The sequence below is a fragment of the Phytophthora sojae genome, assembly GCF_000149755.1.
Source record: "Phytophthora sojae unplaced genomic scaffold PHYSOscaffold_4, whole genome shotgun sequence".
NCBI lineage: Eukaryota > Oomycota > Peronosporomycetes > Peronosporales > Peronosporaceae > Phytophthora > Phytophthora sojae.
The window spans coordinates 6,789,838-6,810,487 of NW_009258118.1; the positions used below are offsets into that span (position 1 = coordinate 6,789,838).

The following is a 20,650-nucleotide window of genomic DNA, read 5'->3' on the forward strand; positions in this document are numbered from 1 at the left end:
GAATCCATTCAGCCACGGCCTCGGATGGAAGTGGCGGCGGCGCAATAAAACGCTCCAGAGCGACTGAGGATCCGTTGGTCGTCCTCGCGACTGAGCGAGAATAGCTACTTTCAGCTTTTGTTGCGTCTCACTGGGTCAATTCGGAGCTGAGCAGGGTCAAGACCACAGGAAGGTTGATTACAGGAAAGATTGCAAAGTTAAGCAACATCCAACCCCATGTGAAGTCCAAGCCTTGGGCGTCACCTTGGATGGCTATAATTGAGTATTTGTCTTCATACAGATGTCTCCAAATAATAGTTCGATACTTAAAGTAAAGTATACTTAACCATGCGTTTCTGCAAAAAAAAGTTGTGCCCTACTGCAGTTAATCCGCGATAGCTGGCTCCACACGCAAGTGGTTGACTTCGTGGTGCGGAATTGGTGGTTCCATGATGACCTTGTCGCTCTTCATGTCAGGTACCTTCTTCAGATCCTCCGAAACATCCACGGACACTTGGATGTGGAAGTCGTCGACCTTTGAGCTTCTGCTTGAGATTGCGTCCCAGCCGTCCTTGAGCGGATGCGTCTTCGGGTTGTAGATCTGGTACACCACGAGAGTGATCGAGTTCATGGTGAAGAAGAAAATGTTGATCGAGATCATGAAATAATTCTGGATCAAGCTGCCGAACGTGAGCCAGATCATGTTGTTCATGTAGCCGGCGAGCACCATGGGCAGGTCGATGAAGACCGCGGACTTGTGCTTGAGCACCATGTAGAGCTTCTCCATCGGCGCACAGTACAAGCAGACACTGGCGATGTCAGCGAAGAAACCGAGTACCGTGCTGACATCGTGTCGGGACTGGTTCGTGTGCCCAAGTCCGCCAGCTATTGCATACGCGCTTAGAATTGCGAGGATGGCCAGCACTGCAGCGATGGAGCGAATCACGTAGCTGTGGTTGTTCGAGTAGCGGTAGTAGATGGTGAGGTAAATCACGGCTGCGAAGTCGCCCATGAGGAAGCAGGAGAACACGGGAAAGTAAATCTTGGCCAGGTAGCCGTACATCATCCTGTTCAGAAGTGGCAAGAGTTATTAGTGTGTGTGTGTGTGTGTGTGTGGTTAAGTTGATTAATGCAGAGATCAAACTACCATAGGTGGGAGTTTGCGAGCAAAGCGACAAGCGGAAAAATCGACTGCACGCCCACGCTCTTTGCCTTGTGCACGCGGTAGATGTTGAGCGACGGGCTGCTGAGCATCACGAGGTAGGAGCAGCCTGCCAGGACGCGAAAGGCCAAGACAGCGGCTTCGTGGGACATATTCGATGCAGTCGAGATGACTTTAGTAGCTGAATGTTTCCACTTGAGCTTGAAGAAGTGCTATGAGCAGTTGCTAGAGTGAGCAACAGGTTGGGCTGTGTGCAGCTTGGAGCAAACCAGTGAGTGAGCTATCTCGAGGGGAAATCTGCCCTTGCATAAGCCTAGTTCAAGCCACACGCTGAAAATGGCGGCGGCAACTTCACGCGCACCGCCAAAGTTGTCCTCAGGGCTGGGCATGCACTGCGTATCACTTCCGCGTGTGCCCATTTTGGATTGCGATCCTCGCTGCAAGATCGATCATCAATGAGCTTCAATGGCGGACAGCGAATTGTTATCGACACCAGCCCGAATCTACCGCCGTCTCCCAGATTTTGGTGTCATTCATTCTTCAGAAAAAAACACCAACCGTCATGAGGCTTCAGGTCGTCACACTAGTGTTGCAGCTCCACGAAGGTGTGAGCGCACTGGAGCACGTTTCTGATGTTATTTCTTCCTACCTGGGGCCCCCGCCCAATCTGTCGCTAGCTCGAGCTTGCACGTTCGGGTCGACGCCGCTGCTGGACTGGATCTGGGAGAGTAGCTGCACGACTGAAGTTGACAGGAAGCCTAACTGGACGTTGACGAACTACCTGCGATCGGAGATTCGCTACGGGGAATGGCAGTTCAACGAGCCTATGGTTGTCGCTGCGCAGAGAGGGAATTTGGCTATCTTGCAGTGGCTTCTTGACCACTATTCGGAATGCAGCGTTGATAAAACGGTGGTGGAAGCAGCCGCACAAGCAGGGCGCTGCAATTTCTACACCAACAAGGTGCCACATTTGGTCAGCCATCCTGGCGAACCCACCCAAGTCTGGGGAGCTGGAGAGTGCGCGAGTTGAATGTGGCTGCTGTATTTGGCCATTCAGACATCATCCGATGGCGCATGAAGAACAAGACACTATTGATGGCCAAGCAACAAGAGATCTCCTCGTTTATAGTGCGGCGGGGCGTGGAGATGTGTCCCTGTTGGAATTTCTCCTCAAGCACGGGTTTCACTACAACGAAGAATACCTCGCTCAAGACGCTACAGGCGCCGTGATCGAGTGGCTTCTGGAGAGAACCCCTCGAACCCAAAACTCGGAAGTCGTCCGGCCACTACTGCTGGCAGCTGCAAAGGAAGGGCGAGCTGATCTTATAGCAAGAATCGCTGCGGGGAGTTTTCCTCGTAGAAAGAATTTGTGTCGGGAGCTGGAGCTTTGCTGTGAGAATACCCTGGTGGTCGCGTGCAGATATGGACAACTTGACGTGGTGCAGATGATGCTAGACTTTTGGGCTTAGCTTTCAGCTCGGTCTTAGCCACCCGACCGTGATGCGCGATGCAGCGGCGCTTGGCCATCTCAAGGTGGCAAAGTTGCTGCAAGCGCGCTGTGGACTGCGCGTCAACCGAGAAGAGGCCATCTTCTTAGCAGCAGCAAATGGACATTTGGATGTGGTGCAGTGGCTGTATGAGACGCCTGCAGCCACGTCGTCTGGCGCGTTCCATCCTGGCCCTGCTTGGTTTGGTAAAATCTACGTTCAAGACGACCCCATAGTCAAGGACCTGCAAACTTCCAGTGCAAAACCTGCGACTGCGATGGACGCAGCTGCAATATTTGGGCACTTGGACGTCGTTCGGTATCTTCATGGCGCGATAACGTCACGGGGCACAAAGCGGAAATTTAGAGGGTGGAGGTCGCTTGATCCCACGCGCAACTACGACGGCGATGGACGGCGCGGCTGCAATGGGGCATTTGGAAGTTGTAAAGTGGCTGCACGCGCGTCGGAGCGAGGGGTGCACGATGCGTGCGCTGGACGGAGCAATAGCAAACAACCACTTCGATGTGATGGAGTGGCTCTTTGCCAATCGGTCGGACGGGTTCTCACTGGCAGCGCTCTGCTCCGAAACGGAAGAGCTCACTTCTCTTCGCTCGCTGCAGTGGTGCGTCAACATTGGCGGAAGTGAACTCGCTTGTGCTGTTGATTGGGGGGATTTTCTGGTACGCTACGCACGACGCGGGGTTTTACCAGTAGTGCAGTGGCTTCTGGAGGAGTTTCCGAGCTGTGCGGAATCGATAGAGTCTGCCATTTCAGAGTCCTTGAGCGCGGGCGTGCTCGATATGGTACTCTTTCTGGACTGGGTCTCCCCACGAACACTGGACTTCCCCGTCGACGAGAATAATATTTTCAACAACCTGTGGTGGTTGGCAAACCCACCACCTGTAAAAAGCTTAACTAGGCGCCACTACTGGATTCCCAAGATCGGGCATGGGATTGGCTGCCTGGCTTTCCTGGGCTGCCAGCAATGGCAGGTAAGGGCAGGCAGTAGATTAGTATCAGTTCTCAATTAGCTCCCCAAGGAACAAGCAATAGACGTTGTTCTTGGTGGGAGTTCCAGCTCCCAATCTACCGTGTTATACTTGCCTCAAGGTGCAACACGTCACACAACCACATTCGGTTGTGGATGTACAAGAAGGCTGCGCGCGTGTTTGAGGCTTACTGGAAAATGTTGGAGAGCGCAGGACAGTGAGTTTCGTTTATACGTACTGTCTTGAATAGGAATATTATCTAGTCTTCTGCTCGTCCCTCCACAAACAATCGATACGTTTCAGACACCACGGTGGTGTCGTCTCGCTCTCCCATGTAATACATGCTTCCTTGTCGTCCTTCTTAGACCTGCACATCTTGGCCCCGCTACGTTTTAAATCTGCTCTGTTACTACCGGTAATAGCAGCGAGCGGAAGCCTCATGGACTCTTAATCTTAAGCAACTGCCTCCGTCCACTACGTCTGACACCAGTTCGAACAAGAAACCATGGTTGCTGCAGGGCGTGAAGCTGTCCAAATTTTGGCGTGGTCGCTCAAGCATTGCCCAGATTCGAACTGAACGAGTCAGTGATAGAGGCGGCAGTGAAAGCTCGTTGTGCTTCATTTTCTTTGTGATTATTGCATCGAGATAATAATGTCATTTTCATCAGGAAGGAGAAGCGTCAGACGTTCAACAAGTGCGTTGCCTGGTAGGGCCAAACGCTGAGCTTGGCATCGGAAAGTAGGCACTCGGAGGTCGTGATATGGTACATCGAGCGGAGCATTATCTCGGGGCGATTTCGGGGCCATTTGGACTACGAATCAGGCAGGTCAGGCCGTGAATAGGCGTCCGAAATGAGCGGTGCCATCGGACGAAAGCTGATTGCAGAAACGAAGGTCTGTTTGTGGGGGGGTCTGGGGCTAGAAGGGTTAAATAGGCCACTGCCACGGAAGCTGATCTCTGCCAAGGCTCCCAACGCAGCGTCCCAGGTTCTCTGTTCTCCCCCCATTGTCCAGCTTGTTTACAGCAGAAGAGCTCCAACTGACTGACATGAAGCTGAAGGCCGTCACGCTGGTGCTGGGGCGCCACGATGGAGTCAACTCACTGGAAGACGTTTCTGGTGCTATCTCTTCCTACCTGGGCCCCCCGCCCAACCTGTCGCTAGCGCAAGCTTGTACGTTCGGGTCGACGTCGCTGCTGGATTGGATCTGGGCGAGTAGCTGCTCAACTGAAGCTGACAGGAAGCCTAACTGGAAGTTGACGAACTACCTTCGGTCCCATGCTGGCTACAGCAAGTGGCAATTCACCGAGGCTATGACTGTGGCTGCAGCCACAGGAGACGTCGACGTGTTGATCTGGCTACTGGAGCACTCTCCAGGTTTTAAAGTGGAGGCGTCCGTGGTGGAGGCAGCAGCAAAAGCTGGTCAGTTATCCGCGCTGCAGCTCCTGAGCCAAGAGTGCGCCGCGCCACAACCAGGCACTGGAAATCAAGAGACCCAGCGTCGTTACAGTCGTGTGACACACGACTGTAACGACTCGTGTGGTAATGTGGGGGTCTTGCGCATTGATACTCGCCTCATGGTCGGACAAGTCGGAGGTTGTGAAGTGGTTGCTGGAGCGTGGCGTTTCCACCGTTTCGGCTGAGGAATGCACGAGTCTGGTCTCAAATGCAGCAGAGAACGGAGATGTTGTGTTGGTGCAATGGCTCATCGCGCATGACAAGCATTACATCGATCAACATATCGCTGGGGATGACACTGGTGACGACGTGTTGCAGTGGCTTCTGGCCAGGAGCAGTGACGAGAACTACCTGCCACTCTTGCGGCACTTGCTGTGCGCCTCGACGGCAAGTGGCCGCATTGATTTTGTCAAGAGAATTATCGAGCTCCGTCAGTCTCACGCCCAACAGTACGAAGATGAGCTGGAGCAAGCGTTTGTGGTGGCGTGTTCTAGCGGGCAGCTCGAAGTTGTGAAGTGGATACTGGACCAGGGTCTCGGGCGTCGCATGGACAAGTATCCGTCTGACGTTATGCATAATGCAGCCTCACGCGGTCACCTCGCCATTGCAAAATTGCTCCACAACCAACGCGGACACCAAGTCAGCGCAGCTGAGACGATGTTTTACGCGGCGGGTTATGGGCATCTAGCAGTGGTGCAGTGGCTTCATGAATTATTCGGGGAAGCTACACCTGGTGGGATATTCCAAAGTCTGCCGACCTCTTCTGTCTGCTCGTGGACCAAACTCGGTGGTCTGTTTCTGGGGATTGGTGAGTTCGAGGAGAGACCTACGACCGCACTGGATGCTGCCGCAACGTTTGGACACACAAACAGCCAACGCTATATTGAATCAGACGAGAAGTCGTCCGCTCGATTGTCAATGAGCCAATCCACTCCGTCGACGTGCCGGTTATTCGCAGCCTCAACCAGCACTAGAACTGAGCATCTCGTGTGTTCATTTTCATGTAGCCACTTTACAACCTCCAAGTGTCCAAATACTGTAGCTCCATCCATGGCGTTGTGAGTTGTCATCGGCAGATCACGAGCTGTCATGGGCAAAGTCAAGTCGAGATGCGGAGCCCAATTCGACCGGACGTTTCGTAGAAACTGCAAAACGTCCAAGTGTCCAAACATCGCTGCGGCGTCCATCGCCGTTGCTGGCCGAATCGATGTGACATCGGAAAGAGTTGTCAATGGATTATTGGTCACATTTGCCGCATCGCCTGGGTCCCGACGTGGTTGGTCATCCAATTCCCGACATCTACATCCCATAGGGGTCCCACGTTCATGACCGGGTCGACATTGTTGACATGGTCCAGATCCACCTCACTCTGGCGCGACTGGAACATCCTGATGCCAGTCTGGGTAGCAAACTTGTTGTACAGCCACTCCACGACATCCAAATGTCCATTCGCAGCTGCCAGCAACATGGTGACTGCCAAATCGCTGATCCGCGCTTTGTAGCGGCTGCGAAGCAGTTTAGCAACCTGCAGATGTCCATTGGAAGCTACGTCGTCCAAAACTCCTGACGACACCCCAAAGACTTTATAGCGATGATCCCCTTGATGGCTTTGCTCGATTGAGTGTCTCCACTCAACAACAGCCAGTTGTCCAAGTCTACACGCTTGTTCCAGTGCCGAGCAATACAGGCGTCACCTTCCCCTTCACAGCAGGTCTCAGCTAAAATGACGAGTATCTCCAGCATATCCACTCGGCCGACACGTGCAGCGGCGTGGACGGCACCACAAAGAAAGCTGCGTACTTCCTGGCGAGAGCTCCGTGAGAAGAAGTTGTTGTGACCACGCCTGGCGACAATCCACTCCAAAACTTTACCAGGGACCGAGCGCAGAACAGAAGACATCGTAATTGAACCCTCTTGCCTCAAGCCACTCCAGCAGCGCAATGTTTCCATGTCTGGCAGCGTCTGCGGCCAACGTGTTCGCTATCTCGTCATCAATTGAAATGGCGCGGTCGACCAGCCACTGCACAACTTCTGAGTGACCATTTCTCGACGCCAACGTCAGCGAATCATCATCAAAAGTTAAAGTACGCGCCTCCTTTCCAACCGAGTCATCATAACCCAGCAGCGACTGCAGCACGGGCAGATGGCCAGCGGCCGCTGCACCTTTCACCACTTTTTCCTCCACCTCAAAACCTGGAAAATGCTCCAGAAGCCACTCAAGGACTTCAGTATTTTCACTTTTCGCCACAACTGCCAGTGCCTTGGAAAACTCCCACGGGCTGTAGTGAGCTTCCGACCGCAGGTAGTTCCCCAGCGACCAGTTCGAAGTCCTGTTACTCTTCACTGTGCAGCTCGAGTTCCAAATCAAGTCCAGCAGCTTAGTCGACATGAACTCACATGCTCGCGCTAGCGTCAGGTTGGGTGACGGCCCCAGGAACGAAGACACAAGCGGGTAGATATCGTCTAGGGAGTTCTTGCCATCATGCTCCTGGAGAACGTGACTGACAGCGGTGAACGACATGGCCAAGTGTGCTGTAAATTGGAGAATCAGACAAAACCACAATCCCGTTGGGATGGGTCGGTTTCTTTCTTTGATGGAGAAGAACTTTTCTTCTCCTGACCAATTTAGTTTCTCTCCTTGACAACCATGATTCTAACGGCTGTCACGCTTGCGCTGCGCCAGCACCATGGGGTTTGCCCGCTCCAGCACATTTTCGTCCAGGTGTCTTCGTACCTGGGGCCCCCACCCAATTTATCGCTTCTTGAAGCGTGCAAGCTTGACTCGACCAGCTGGATTTGGGAGAGTAGCTGCACGTCGAAGTCTGACAGGAAGCCGAATTGGACACTCGCCAACTACTTGCGGTCGGAAGAAAGCTACGGCAGCATGCAGTATTTTTTGGCGCTGGATGTCGCTGCGAAGCGCGGCAACGTGCAGGTGGTGCAGTGGCTTGTTGAGCACTTTCCAGGTTATCAAGCAGGGCCTCCGAATATGGCATTTTTATTTAGTAGGTTGGGCGTTGCTGAATAAATTATCCCCTGACGCTCCCCAACGTACCCAATAAATAATGCCATTATGAAAAGCATGAAGTCTATTAACAAGACACCAGTTAGCGTATCATCTAGCTCAAATTGTCCACAGTCGTTGCATCCAAGTACGACCGATTCTGGCGGAGAAACAAAATCGTCTCAAGCGTGCGTGGCAGCAGGCCGTGTCGTTGATGACCAAACGTCACCCGAGCAATGCTGAAGAAGCGTTCCACCACGTTCGACGCGGGTGGGATGCTCTTCAGCTGCTCATACTTGACACGGTCCTGTGCAAGCTGCCGGCGCTTCCGAAGACGCTCCACGAACGACGCGGCTGGATCCTCCTTCTCCTCACTCGCGGCCACGTCGTCCGGTCCGGCAGCTTCAAAGGGCTGCAAAGCGGCCTTTTCAGCACGCGTCAGCCGCTGCGCCTTCCCGCGGAGACCGCGTACACACCCAGCCTCAAAATCTGGGCTGTGCACAATGTTGGCCCGAGGCCCTGCAAAATAAAAACCATTATACAATTGTTAGTGAAAATATTAAACACAAATTACCAATGTAGCGCCCATATTGTGGCTTGACGGCGATCAGCTCGTCGAACCACTCGCGAACGTCCAGCAGGTCGACGTCGTGGCCTTGAAGGGCCTTCGAGACCGACTCGATATCGCACAGCTCCTGGTACAATGCCCGCAGTCGCTTGTTCATCGCCAGCGGCGGCAGCAGGTCCATGAGGTCGTCGTCTTCGGCGTCAAGAAACTCGAGGAGCTGGAGGTAGCGCCGTACCATCTCGAACGTAGAGCTCCAGCGCGTGTCCTGGCGAATGACAGGCCGAAGTGGCGTTTTCAACCTATTTTGTAAAACAATTACAAAAGTACACAAATTGTGTTAGATACATATTGACACACCACACATAGACATTGGCGTTTACAGTAGTTTGGCAGATTGGGTGAGAGTACGCAATTTTACCATGAGCGCCTGCACAGCAGCCAAGTCCTCCTCATGCGACGCCATGTCCGCCTGAACCTTGCTGTTCAGGCGGTGGCTTGCGCAACCAACAAGCGGCACACTCATAAGAGTTGCCAGCCGCCGGTTTACGGCGCAGTTGTCAGCTACGAGGAAGCGACACTGCGCCAGCTGTACGCCGTAATCGCGCGGCAGCATGGTCGCTAGAAACTCGAGATGGCCCTGCGCGGAGAGATCGTCGTCCAGCGCGTCCAGCAGCGGGGCCATGCTGAGTAGCGTTGTCTTGGGACAGCCGTTCACCTCATAGCACGCGAACACGGCGATGTAGTGCTCAGATGCGTGTCCAGCCGTCGAGCATGATGCCGAAGCGCGCTGGGAGCTCCGACGCAATTAAACGCTCGACGGCGACGACGACCCCGTCCATGCCAGCCCGCAGGGTTTCCTCCGAGATGGGGTCCAGGCTGGAGTAGCTGAATAACATCCGTAAAGTAAAGTTGTTAGTTTCCGTAGTAATGTAAACACAATGACCTTATGCATACACGTACCGCCGAGCTTCTCGGCTCTCACAAAAAGAGAGTGGCAGGTTGCACATAACAATCCAAACCATCCAGTCGTGGAGGTTGAGCGCCGAGTGGCGGACGAAGTTCACGAGGGAGCCTGTCTCCGCTGTCGTAGCGTCGAGCATGACGGTCTCGTAGTCAGGGTGCTCCCGCCTGATATGTTGCATCAGGTTGGAGTACCCGTTCCTATGGGTTTGCTTCCGAACCGTGCCGCAACAGCAACGGAAATACTCGAGAATCACCTCGTCGTTCTCGTCGCGACACGGGCGGAAGTAAACCCCCGAGACTTGGGAGTTCGTGTAGGTAGGGCGAGGGGGGCGGATAGCGCGAACCATGCTGGATGAGGTCTTGGAGGCTTGAGAAGTGAAAATTGAAAAGTGAGCGCTGCCAAATGAGCTGCAACTAGCAACGCAGACAACCAGTGATTCCAGTTCTACTGAACGACTGGAAGCGAGAAGATGGCTGGTATAACGCTAACATTATTATATAAAGGTAACTGTGATAAATTATGTAATATCACAAAGCACATCAATAAATTATCACGGTAGATGGCTGAACCCGCCGAAATGCGTAATTTATTGTTATTTTCTGAAATAATGTTATTGACAATGCTATTTTCGGAGGCCCTTGGATCGGTGGTAAAAGCAGCAGCCAAGGCAGGTCATCTATGTGTGCTCCAATTCCTCTACGACATGTGCGACCACGAGACAAGCTTCTTGCCGTCGAGAGGGGACGAGCCGCCGCCATACAACAACCTGGTTGAATGGAGAAAGAAAGCGTTGACTTCGGCTTCCTGGAATGATCACTTTGAAGTTGTGCAGTGGCTCGTTGAGATCGGGTTTCCGTTCAATGAGAATTCGTTGCTGAAAGATGCAGCAGTGGGTGCAAATGCGGATCTACTGGAGTGGCTGCTTGAGTACAGGAGCGTGCACGAAGAGAATGTCGCGAGTGGCATTTTGAAGGCATTTTTTCTAAGAGTGATAGCTTCCGAGGAGTTGGATTGCAGCGGCTAGACTCGGACGAGTTGATCTCCTGGAGAAGATTATTGAGCGTCTCCCTCAGGAGTATATTGATACTGATGAGGCATTTGGTGAACCGTTGATGATGGCGAGCAAGCACGGACAGTTAAACGCTGTGCTGTGGATGGTCGACAACGGGTATGCGGAGAACTCTCAATGTGGCGTTGCACGAGGTTTCATGGATGCAGTTGCTCATGGCCACCTTGAAGTCGCGAAGTTCCTTCAAGCTCGCTATGATATCGGTGACAATGAAGTAGACTCGGGGGTGATTTTGTTCTCTGCTGCAACTTACGGTCATCTCCATGCAGTGCAGTGGCTGTATGAGAATTTTGCAGACTTCCGAGTCCCTATCGATATGTTTCCATGCGCCACTTCGCTTGACGCCTCTTGATGCTGTCGCGCTAACTGAATGGAAAAATTGCACTACTTCCAAGTGTCCGAAAATTGCTGCAGCGTCCATGGGCGTTGTTGGTGTCACATCGGCTTCGTCATTTACGAGGTCGAACAGCTTTGTGTCGGTATCCACTACTAACGCCATGGATGGGGCTGCGACGTTAGGCCACCTGGGGGTCGTAAAGTGGCTTCATGAAAATCGATCTGAAGGATGCACGCGAAGAGCCTTGAACCAAGCAGCCTGCAGGAAACAGTTCGATGTGGTGGAATGGCTACTATCGAATCGGAGCGAGTTTACGCCGTCCGTTAACGGTAGCTCAAGAAAAGTGTCTGTCAGAGCGGCTGTTGCAGTGGGTCTTGGACAATGATCCCGATCAGTTCTCAAGCTGCGATATGCCATTGCTGTTTTAATTATTCGTGAACGGTGATGAACTGCGCGGGGTGCAGTGGCTTCTAACGAAGCTCCGGCATCTTCTTCCGAGCGATTTAAGCTCGTTCAACGACCATGACCCACTGTACCATTTGGAGACCACATTCTTCTTGGACTGGTACGTCGCGCAGAAGCAGTGAAGGGAGACTCGGGAATATGCAAGCGGCAACACTCCTGCATTCGCATGGCAACAAGATCAAGACAAGGCGTAATGCCACAACGTTGAAGTTGTAGGTGCACCTCCAGTGCGGCGAAAGTCAAGAGTACCTGAACGCCTGAACGATAGCCACACTAACACAAAGTAAACTAAGGGAAGCTAGCTAGCGTTTTAGCGGTGGGGTTATCAGCAAAATAACCAATTAGGACGTTTATTGTTCCTCGATGCCTGCAGTTTCCGTCCGCCATGTCACTGGCGGCGCGCTAGATGAGCCTGTAGGCAGCCAGGGTAAACCAACCTCCCGGTTCTCCTCAGACTGTGCGACGTATCAAGCGACCCGCTTAGTTCTTGCGGGCGGCGGCTACGGCCTTCTTGACAAGGGCGCTCTTCTGCTTGCGGGCGATCATGGCCTTGAAGCGGTCGAAGTCGTTGAGCTCGGCGCGCGTCTTCTTGTTCTGCAGCTTCTTGGCCCAGGTGGACGACTCCCACTTGGCGAGCGTGTCGGCCTTGGCCAGGGCCTTCTTGAGCGTCTTCTCGCGGGCCTGGAGGGGGATGTCCACCGTCAGGTCCGTGAGCGAGAGGCGCTTGAAGTTGATCACGTGGCGGTTCACGCCCGTGACGCTGAAGGGGCCGTCCACGAGGGCCTTGTTCTCGTCCACCACGTCGATGATCGTGGCGATCTTGCCGGCGTCCGGGCCGTAGTTGATGAGCACCACGCGGCCAACCGAAACGAAGCGAGTGAAAGTCTGCCGTGCATCATAGTACCCACCCACTGTTAGCGAATCATGCCCATACTATTGATGGCCCTTGCACTGCTGTGTGCGGCGCCCTGTATATAGAGGCCCACGGCCCTGCGGCCAGGAGACCTGAACGCACCATTGTAGCTGGGAGGAAAAACGCCAAACGAACTAATAAGCTTTGGGCTGCGCGCGCGGGCTAGTGGCCCGCCATTTAGAACCAGTCATCCCAACCCTACTCTCCTGCGGCGGCTCTCGGCCAATCATTTGCGTCACTGGCGTGTTTTACGCCAGCTGACTGGTGGAAAATCGATGTGGTGTGCGGTACATCAAGGATAATACGGACCCAGCTCCCCAGCGGGTTGGCGTCCGCATGTTGCGGGCTGTATTGCGGAGGGCGGGCACGCGGACCAACCAAGAGCGCGCAGCGAGGGCCCATTTTGACGCTAAGCGCGGTCAGTTTGGAAACTTTCATCGAGGAAGGATGCCGTTCGTCAAGGTCCTTAAGAACAAGGCGTACTTCAAGCGCTACCAGGTCAAGTACCGTCGTCGCCGCGAGGGCAAGACGGACTACCGCGCCCGCAAGCGTCTTATCACGCAGGACAAGAACAAGTATAACTCGCCCAAGTACCGCCTCGTGGTGCGCATCACCAACAAGCAGGTCATCTGCCAGATCGCGTACGCCGAGATCGATGGCGACAAGATCCTGTGCCAAGCCACGTCGGCGGAGCTGCCCCGCTACGGCCTGACCGTGGGCCTCAAGAACTACGCCGCCGCGTACGCCACGGGCCTGCTGGTGGGCCGCCGTGTGCTGCAGAAGCTCGGCCTGGACGAGGACTACGAGGGCAACACGGAGGTGGACGGCGAGATCGTCAAGACGGAGAGCAACGGCCGCACCTACTTCGTGGAAGAGGTCGCCGACGAGAAGCGCCCCTTCCGCTGCTACCTGGACTGCGGCCTGCGCACCACCACCACGGGCAACCGTGTGTTCGGCGCCCTTAAGGGTGCCGCTGACGCCGGCCTGGACATCCCCCACAGCGAAAAGCGCTTCCCCGGCTACAGCCGCGACGACAAGAGCTACGACGCTGAGGTCCACCGCGACCGCATCTTCGCCGTGCACGTTGCTGAGCACATGAAGGAGCTCGAGGAGGACGACCCGGAGATGCTTGCCTCGCACTACGCCGAGTACGTCAAGGCCAAGATCGACCCGGATGAGCTTGAGGACCTGATCACCAAGGTGCACGAGGCCATCCGCGAGGACCCCTCGCCCGCCGCCAAGAAGGACCACTCGTTCGACAAGAAGTACAAGAAGCAGGCCAAGCGTTCGCTCCAGCAGCGCAAGGCTCGCGTGGCGCAGAAGAAGGCCCACGCCGCCTCGAAGCAGGAGTAGATCTTGTCGCAGGGCTTGTTCTAGCTGGCTGCTTAGATCTCTCTTCTATCAGCTAGCGAAAATGTCCGCGTGGTGTAGTAATGCACCAACTACAACATGATGAAAGTTCAAACACCTTCCATTCACTTTACAGTCCACCCTTGGCGTCTTCCTTGTTCATACTGAAGTGTCCATGTCTTGATTCCGTGGTGCCTCCGCTTGGTGTCCTAATAGGTCGTACTTAACCGACCTTAATCCTTACACTAGCCTTACCTACCAATACCATTCAAGCAGCCATGTCGTTCTCCATGAAGCTGCCGGCCGCGAAGGGCAAGAAGAAGCCGCTCGGCGCGCCCTTCTCGTCAGACGGCAAGCAGTACGGGCTCGTGATCCCGAAGAAGGACGCGAAGGAGAAGGTGCGCGTCCAAGTTGCACGGCGTAACTCTCTGTCTACCGCTCATAATTTGACGCCAAAGTTGTCGTCCCCATTTCAGGAGCTCGCCACTGGTTTCAACGTATTCGCCAGCGCCGCCGCCGCCAACTCCAGCAAACAGTCGGCCGCCGCAGAGCAGGAGACGGATGCCAGGCGACGCGTGGGCGCCGAGGCCGCGCGCAGTCTGCAGCAGACGCAGGTGGACAAAGTGCGCGCCCAAGCGCTGGCCGACGACCCGTCGGTCTTCGACTACGACGCCGTGTACGACGACATGAAGAGCGCGCGGGAGAGCGAGGCGTCGCAGCGCGCGGCCAAGCGGGAGGCCGAGAAGAAGAAGCCCAAGTACATCAGCACGCTGCTGCAGCAGGCCAAGATCCGCGAGGTGGAGAACGAGCGCATCCGGGAGCGGCGTCTGGTCAACGAGCGCAAGGCCGACGACGCGCTCTATGGCGACAAGGAGAAGCTCGTCTCCGCGTCGTACAAGCGCAAACTGCAGGAGATGCAGCGCTGGGACGCGGAGGACGCGCGACTCGCGGCGCTGGAGGAGAACGAGGACGTCACCAAGCAGGGCGAGCACGCCATGGCCGGCTTTTACGCCAATCTCAACAAGAACATCGCAATGGGCGGCTCCACGGACAACGCGCGCAGTGCGTACACGGCCAAGGAGAAGGCACGGGATGAGAAAGCTAGTGACGAACCGGCTAGAGCTGAGCGCGGACGCGAGCGTGATCCTGACCGTGAGCGCGAGGTTGCGACGACGCAGGACGAACCTGCGATTAAGAAGACGAAGAGCAGCGGACAACCGAGCGAAAGTCGATCCCCGCGTCGTGATGAGCGGGAGAACGTTGAGGCTGACGCTTCGTCGACACAAAAGCAAGAGAAGCGCGAGGAGGCGAAACCGAGCAAGGAGGACGCCATCGCCGCTGCCAGAGCTCGCTTCTTGGCACGCAAGGCGCAGCGTCAAGCTCCCGGTTCCACAGCTTAGATACAACAATGAAATACGAGCTTTGCTTACGTGGTAGTGAATGCTACATGAACAATTTGTCTGTCGAAGATACTTTTGGTGCCAATGCTGAAGATACTTTTTTTCTAGCTGTACTTCCGCTTCAACTGCCTACATAAGAGTCAAATAAATATCAAACGCTTCTCGATGCTTTGGCCGCGGCTTAATGCACCGACTGGGTCAAGTGCTGCAGTCCCAACAGCGATGTGGCCGCCAGCAGCTCCAGATCTTGAAGTTGCGGGATCGGGTTCTCGTCGTTCGCGTTGCTGGCGCTGGCTTTAGAGCGCTTCCTAGCGGCCGAGCTCTTACGGCGCTTGCTGTCGTCCACCGAGGCCGGGGAGCTGTGCATGGCCGACCACGAGCGCTTGCGAGGTGAACTCGGCGGGCTCGGCACAGGCGACGGCGACACCAGCTGGTGGATGTTGGCCGGCACGTCCAGCTTGTTGCCGCGGGGGCCGCCGCGGCCCGTGGACAGGAAGTTCTTGACCTCGACGCCGGACTGGCGCAGCACCGGCTGCCAGAGGCGCTTGCGCGCGTTCGTGAACCAGTTCGAGAGCTGCTTGACCTCAATTCCGGCCTCGTTGGCGAGCTCCTCCTTCTCCTCCTCGCTCGGGTACGGGTGGGCGAAGTGCTCGGGCGAGAACATCCATGCCTTCAGCACGTTCTTGGCCTCCGGGTGGAGCGTGCCTCGGCGCGTGCCCTTCTTGCGCCTCTGCGCGGCCGACTTCTCCTGCTGCTGCTGCTGCATCTGCTGCTGGGAAGACATCTCCTCTTCATCGGCGCTGCTGGCCGCGGGCGTGGCGCTCTCCAGCTCGTACGAGGTGCTGGAGAACGACGGCAGCCGCAGCTCGCGGGCGGGCGCGCGCTGCGCCGAGATGGCGAACTGCAGCCCGGGCAGCGGGTTCTTGGCCGGGTTGGGCGACGTCACGGGCGCGGGCTTGCCCGTGAGCACGGGCGAGGCCATGGCCAGCGCCATCGTGGCCGGGTCCTCGCTCGGGTCCGTGGGCGACAGGCACAGCTGCGCCGCCTTGGAGGACATGGCGGCCGGCCGCTCGGGCGTGTTGGAGGCGGTCAGCAGGCGCATGGCCACGAGGCGCGCGTGGCTCGGCGGCTCCATCGTCGTCTACTACAGTGCACTGCGGGATCGGGGCTTTGGCTTTGGGGCTTGCTTGCGGGTGACGCGGCAGCTTGGGGAATGAGCCAGCCGTGCGTCAGCTGGGTCAAAGTTGCCTTTTTTGTATGGACTTGACTATTGACGACACGCAGAAGGGTCCGGCCCAATCAGCGCACAGCGTGCGACGCGGCGTTAAAATGCGGGACAGGGAGGTTGATGTCGCCTCGCCCCTCGTCGTCCAGTGGCGTCCGGCTCCTTGGTGGCTCGAGCACTCGGGCGGCGCTCGACAGCGGGAGGGATGACGTGCAGTAATGTGCCGGTCGTGCGGTCGTGGAGGAGGATACTTTTTTCCCCTTTCACGCCACTTTAAAATGGATGCGGACGCTTTCTTGATGCGCGTCGACTCGACTCGACTCGACTCGACTTGACTCGGCCTGCGTGGATTGCGAAGTGAAAGGGCTCGAGCCGCTAGAGGGCCGCTAGGCCGCATGCTGCTGGTGTCGGTTTCCTTCCTGGCGCCAGCCCTGAAAGGCGAGGCGACCACCCGGGCCGATCTGCACGTCTCTTGGCGACGCGGCGACGATTAGGGGGCTTGTCTCTGGCACGAAACCGCCGACAGACCCCTAAAAAGCGGCTTCAGGAGCCTTATTCGGGGCGCGCACCCCTATTTCCAGGCTCTTCGCGTGATGGCCATCAAAAATCTTCTCGGAGAAGTCTGGCGCCTTCAACCCCGCGAGCGCGAGCTGTTTCTCAGCGAGAGCGTGGCGCCGCGCTTTGCTTCTTGCCTCGACGCGCGAGTCAGCGCACGACACCGCGAAGGGACGGAATCTTTCCGCAGGCGCTGCAGCTTTGACCAGCAGCAACTCGCCTGTCATTCGGGCCGTTACGCGCAACGAGCGGTTGAGGTGGATGCCCATCAAGCGCCACGCACGAGACGTCCCTTGGCCCGGTCCGTTACCGTTTGGAGGGGCGGCGGCGACTAGCTAGCGGCCGCGATCCTATTGACGAGCAGTTACCTTGATTGGCCTGCTTCAACCACATCCATGCCAGTCAAAGGGCCGTGAAAGCCGTGAAAGGCCCAAAGCAGCCTCGGTGGGCCGGCCGAGCAAGCGAATGCCGATTTGCTTCGTTTCCCCCAAACGAGCGACATGTCCCGAGGGTATCCTCGCCACGCGCGACGAACGCGCCTCGAGCCCGCTGATGCCGAACACCAGCCTAACTTCAGCATTTCGAGGTCGAGGGGCACCGCTAGAGTTCGTTTCGCAGCTCGCCTCGACCTCCGAGTCCATTGCTCGGCTGCACACACTCAGCGACGGCCACGTAGCCTCCGCGTGAGACTTCAACCTCGGGGCACAGCCCATGATTCGGCCGCTTCGGCTTCAATGATCATGGTAGGCTTTGCTTCTCTCTCGCGCCAGGTGCTCGAGCGCACCTGGGTGCAGGGCCGTATTACCAGCCTTGCGCCCACAAATTGCAGTGCCGTCGAGCATCATATCTCATTGGACCCGAAGAGGTGATCTGGATTTTTCAGCCGAAAAGAAGCTTCGTTAGTATCGCGACTTCTTTCCCTGAAATAACGCCAAATAACATTTTATTTCAGCCAATCATATGTGAGATCAGTCAAAAATAATATTGACCACTAAGCATCGAGGAATCCTGAATGGGAGTTCCGGCTCTCAGTCGTACAAATTGGTCGGAAATGGAGGGCGGTGACGGTCCACCGAAGGGCAAGTGCCCTACATGCCTAAGCTCGTGGCGAAGTCGAACATGGCCAAGCACCGCAAAGTGTGCGGGAAGAAGAGCCTCCGAAGTCGCGCAAGGCTATAAACCGCGATTCCTACGCGAAGAACAAGGACAAAATCCTCCAGAAGCTACAGGAAAAGCGCGTGTACGACCAATTCCGCCACCTGGAGGTACAAAATTGTTAGAATGATATCAATTATTGGTAAATCTAACATGCGGAATATTTAGTGGCTCGTAAGTAGCTTACTGAGCGCGAGGCTCAGGGCGTGGAGGTTGAGAAAATGGAGAAAACGGCTTGGACGCCATTACCCAAAACAAAGGACGCCGAGGATCTGATCTATGGTGTCAGTTTGGATCCGAACCTATTTGCCCATTTCCTCGCGGAGCTGAAGGCACGTCGCAAGGCAAAGCACGGCCGCGGTCCGTCGATGATTTCTCCTAGAGAGCTCTACCGGGTGGCGATTTTCGTTCTTCACCCCGACAAGCTTCGCGGCCAAATCAGCAAATTTGGAGATGAGACCGATAAGTTGATGAACTACTGGAGCACGACGGCTAAGGCTTTCACCGTGTTTGGGAATGGACTTACGGAGGACACCGAGATGAGGCCTCAAATCGAACTTGACGCAATGACGGATGTTGAGTACCGACTTCCTCCGCTTGTAGTGGACAACCTCATATAAGAGCGCCCAATCATATCACAGGATTTGGAGGGCCTTCTCGACTCCGCTTATAAGTTCCGCACAAATTATTTCGATACGTTTCCACCGGTAATATATCGATGCGATGGAGGTTCCATTCATTTCACGCAGCTACGGCTGCAGCCTAGAGCTACCTGGACACAGTTGCTGCCAGTACTCGCTACCTATGCTAGTATTAAGCGCTGCTGCGGCACACGTATACTATACAGACGTTCGGAGAGTGGTTTGCTTGCATCACGCTGTTCCCATCGACTAATGACACATGTTACCGAGTTAGACTTTAATAAAAAGCTTACTTCAAAAATGTTCTAAAGCCAGGGCAAAGCATTGCAACGGCACTAGCCTCACGCGGGCGCGTGTTGCTCAAGGCTTTGCAGTGGCAGCCTGTTGCCTGCCGCGAGATGTCAAGCGCGACAGGCTCGCTTAGGCGGCTAGCGGCGTTGTACCAATAAAGTTAGCAAAGCGCAAAATAGTGGCAGCTAATCGACTACTGATACCGGTACCAGTTGCCAGATTCGGCATACCATTTGTGACGGGTGGTACAGTGTACTGGTATATACCCTGTCCACTATAAGCGGAGGAAGTCGGTATATGAACTAGCGGCGCCGCGTATCCAACGCACGTAAAGCAAAAGCTCGTGCTGCGTATGACTATGAGACGTTGGTGACCAACTTCCGTGCCTATCGCAAGAAGGTGGAGCGGTACTTGAGAGCGAAAGATCGCCATCTTGCGGAATTTCAAGCTCGAAAGGAGAAGGCCAAAGCCGCACACACGGCCTAAGTGATCAAGTTGAAAGCAGTTATCGCGAAGCTCGAGCGGGTTGGGCCATGTGCTACCTTCCAGGAGTACACAGCGTCCTACATCAAGGCCAAGCACGCAGCTAGTACGAGTGACAAGTAGTGGGGCGTGCTATAGAAGCCAGACACAAGACAGATGAATTCTACGACTTTTCCATCTCTTTAGGCTGCTTAAATGTACTTTTTAGTATGAACTCGTACATTTTCGTATGAACTCGTACTGTTCGGTATTAACTCGTAGATTCTGGTATGAACTCGTACTTTTCGGTATGATCCCACTTCAAAATTCACCATAGTCCTAAGAAAAAATTCCAATCTAAAATCCTCCAGAAAATATGTCGACTACCTCTTTTTACCCAAGGTGGTCGATCATTGGCCAATTAACACAAAATAACTGCCAAATGTTGTTTCAGCAAAAAGAAGTTGCTTCCGAGGACGAGCCCATACAAAGTCCTAATACAGAGATTGGACTTCCTCGGACCGAAACAACGTCTCAAGGCGGCCGAAAATCATTTTATAGGGTTCGGGCTATTTCCATACAAACTTCTTGATAGTGCCTAGGAGAGGCTACTATTGAGGTGTTATTTCAGTCAGAGTAAGCTCTACTTCTTAGGATACGTCTTAGGATAGCCTCCTCTCAACAACATGAACACGATGTGCACCCCGCCGTCTCCTACCAAGCGACCACGACCGTCTATCGTGAACAGCACCTCTGCTGAGCTGCGACTAATTGACAACAGCCTCGTGACCGTGCGAGCGAGCGAGTAGGAGCCAGCAGGCTGTACGTAGCTAGCTGCTCGACGGGTCGTTCGTGGATATTGGCGGTGAGGCGGCGCCGGAGATACTACAGTCTAAACGTCATTTTCGGCATTGTTTACCATGAGCGCGCAATGAAGCAACGGGCCGTCACGGTGGGCGTGAAGTTTGATGCACTATCTGCCCGTGTTCATCGTTTGAGTGGTGCTGAACAGGTGGTAGAAGTTGAAGCAGTGCAGCGAGAGCATGTTCATGTGGGTCATCGGTTCCTGGGCCGCTTCGAGCTGGAGCCTTTGAGGCCACCCCATCGACGGGACGGTAATGTGAAGGGGGCAGTACAATGGGTAAATGTATATGGCGTACGTGCATGTCAAGGTGTC

The 20,650-nt window shown here is 55.1% G+C and overlaps 9 protein-coding genes across 9 annotated transcripts; 4 read left to right on the forward strand and 5 right to left on the reverse strand.

The window, feature by feature from the left end:
• Nucleotides 1-364: 364 nt before the first annotated feature.
• Nucleotides 365-1,293, reverse strand: PHYSODRAFT_255574 (hypothetical protein; the record flags this gene model as incomplete). The annotated part of the gene is made up of 2 exons (XM_009529540.1): nt 365-1,046; nt 1,127-1,293. The coding sequence occupies 2 exons, from the start codon at nt 1,291-1,293 to the stop codon at nt 365-367; spliced, it is 849 nt and encodes a 282-aa protein (XP_009527835.1).
• A 410-nt stretch (nt 1,294-1,703) lies between these two features.
• Nucleotides 1,704-6,048, forward strand: PHYSODRAFT_332520 (hypothetical protein; the record flags this gene model as incomplete). Its single annotated transcript, XM_009529541.1, has 6 exons — nt 1,704-2,102; nt 2,618-2,946; nt 2,984-3,270; nt 4,643-5,130; nt 5,207-5,886; nt 5,967-6,048. The coding sequence occupies 6 exons, from the start codon at nt 1,704-1,706 to the stop codon at nt 6,046-6,048; spliced, it is 2,265 nt and encodes a 754-aa protein (XP_009527836.1).
• On the reverse strand, nt 5,971-7,544 carry PHYSODRAFT_465175 (hypothetical protein; the record flags this gene model as incomplete). The annotated part of the gene is made up of 3 exons (XM_009529542.1): nt 5,971-6,269; nt 6,443-6,699; nt 7,003-7,544. Coding segments are annotated over 3 exons (1,098 nt in total), but the record flags the coding sequence as incomplete, so codon positions are not given.
• A 503-nt stretch (nt 7,545-8,047) lies between these two features.
• Nucleotides 8,048-10,249, reverse strand: PHYSODRAFT_286113 (hypothetical protein). The gene is made up of 4 exons (XM_009529543.1): nt 9,465-10,249; nt 9,027-9,391; nt 8,653-8,945; nt 8,048-8,597 (listed from the first exon to the last, which is right to left on the reverse strand). Exons 1-4 carry the CDS (start codon nt 9,540-9,542, stop codon nt 8,194-8,196), a joined length of 1,140 nt encoding a protein of 379 aa, XP_009527838.1. The 5' UTR covers nt 9,543-10,249; the 3' UTR covers nt 8,048-8,193.
• Nucleotides 10,250-11,771: 1,522 nt separating this feature from the next.
• PHYSODRAFT_286116 (hypothetical protein) lies at nt 11,772-12,525 on the reverse strand. Its single transcript, XM_009529544.1, has 2 exons — nt 12,497-12,525; nt 11,772-12,366 (listed from the first exon to the last, which is right to left on the reverse strand). Exons 1-2 carry the CDS (start codon nt 12,497-12,499, stop codon nt 11,962-11,964), a joined length of 408 nt encoding a protein of 135 aa, XP_009527839.1. The 5' UTR covers nt 12,500-12,525; the 3' UTR covers nt 11,772-11,961.
• A 310-nt stretch (nt 12,526-12,835) lies between these two features.
• Nucleotides 12,836-13,870, forward strand: PHYSODRAFT_286118 (hypothetical protein). The gene has a single exon (XM_009529545.1). The coding sequence runs from the start codon at nt 12,842-12,844 to the stop codon at nt 13,745-13,747; it is 906 nt and encodes a 301-aa protein (XP_009527840.1). The 5' UTR covers nt 12,836-12,841; the 3' UTR covers nt 13,748-13,870.
• A 152-nt stretch (nt 13,871-14,022) lies between these two features.
• On the forward strand, nt 14,023-15,144 carry PHYSODRAFT_504629 (hypothetical protein; the record flags this gene model as incomplete). Its single annotated transcript, XM_009529546.1, has 3 exons — nt 14,023-14,142; nt 14,302-14,806; nt 15,038-15,144. The coding sequence occupies 3 exons, from the start codon at nt 14,023-14,025 to the stop codon at nt 15,142-15,144; spliced, it is 732 nt and encodes a 243-aa protein (XP_009527841.1).
• Nucleotides 15,145-15,224: 80 nt separating this feature from the next.
• Nucleotides 15,225-16,279, reverse strand: PHYSODRAFT_544363 (homebox domain-containing protein; the record flags this gene model as incomplete). Its single annotated transcript, XM_009529547.1, has 1 exon — nt 15,225-16,279. One exon carries the CDS (start codon nt 16,277-16,279, stop codon nt 15,326-15,328), a length of 954 nt encoding a protein of 317 aa, XP_009527842.1. The 3' UTR covers nt 15,225-15,325.
• A 1,737-nt stretch (nt 16,280-18,016) lies between these two features.
• Nucleotides 18,017-18,699, forward strand: PHYSODRAFT_332528 (hypothetical protein; the record flags this gene model as incomplete). Its single annotated transcript, XM_009529548.1, has 3 exons — nt 18,017-18,061; nt 18,124-18,189; nt 18,262-18,699. The coding sequence occupies 3 exons, from the start codon at nt 18,017-18,019 to the stop codon at nt 18,697-18,699; spliced, it is 549 nt and encodes a 182-aa protein (XP_009527843.1).
• Between the last annotated feature and the right edge of the window lie 1,951 nt (nt 18,700-20,650).

What these genes read in the sequence shown, in the direction of transcription:
- PHYSODRAFT_286118 (XM_009529545.1), top strand. Translation starts at nt 12,842, where the DNA reads ATGCCGTTCGTCAAGGTCCTTAAGAACAAGGCGTACTTCAAGCGCTAC.
- PHYSODRAFT_286113 (XM_009529543.1), bottom strand. Translation starts at nt 9,542, where the DNA reads ATGTTATTCAGCTACTCCAGCCTGGACCCCATCTCGGAGGAAACCCTG. An exon ending in TGGACGGGGTCGTCGTCGCC is followed by an intron (nt 9,392 to 9,464) that starts GTCGAGCGTTTA and finishes CACGCATCTGAG; the next exon opens with CACTACATCGCCGTGTTCGC. An exon ending in ACAATATGGGCGCTACATTG is followed by an intron (nt 8,598 to 8,652) that starts GTAATTTGTGTT and finishes TTTATTTTGCAG; the next exon opens with GGCCTCGGGCCAACATTGTG.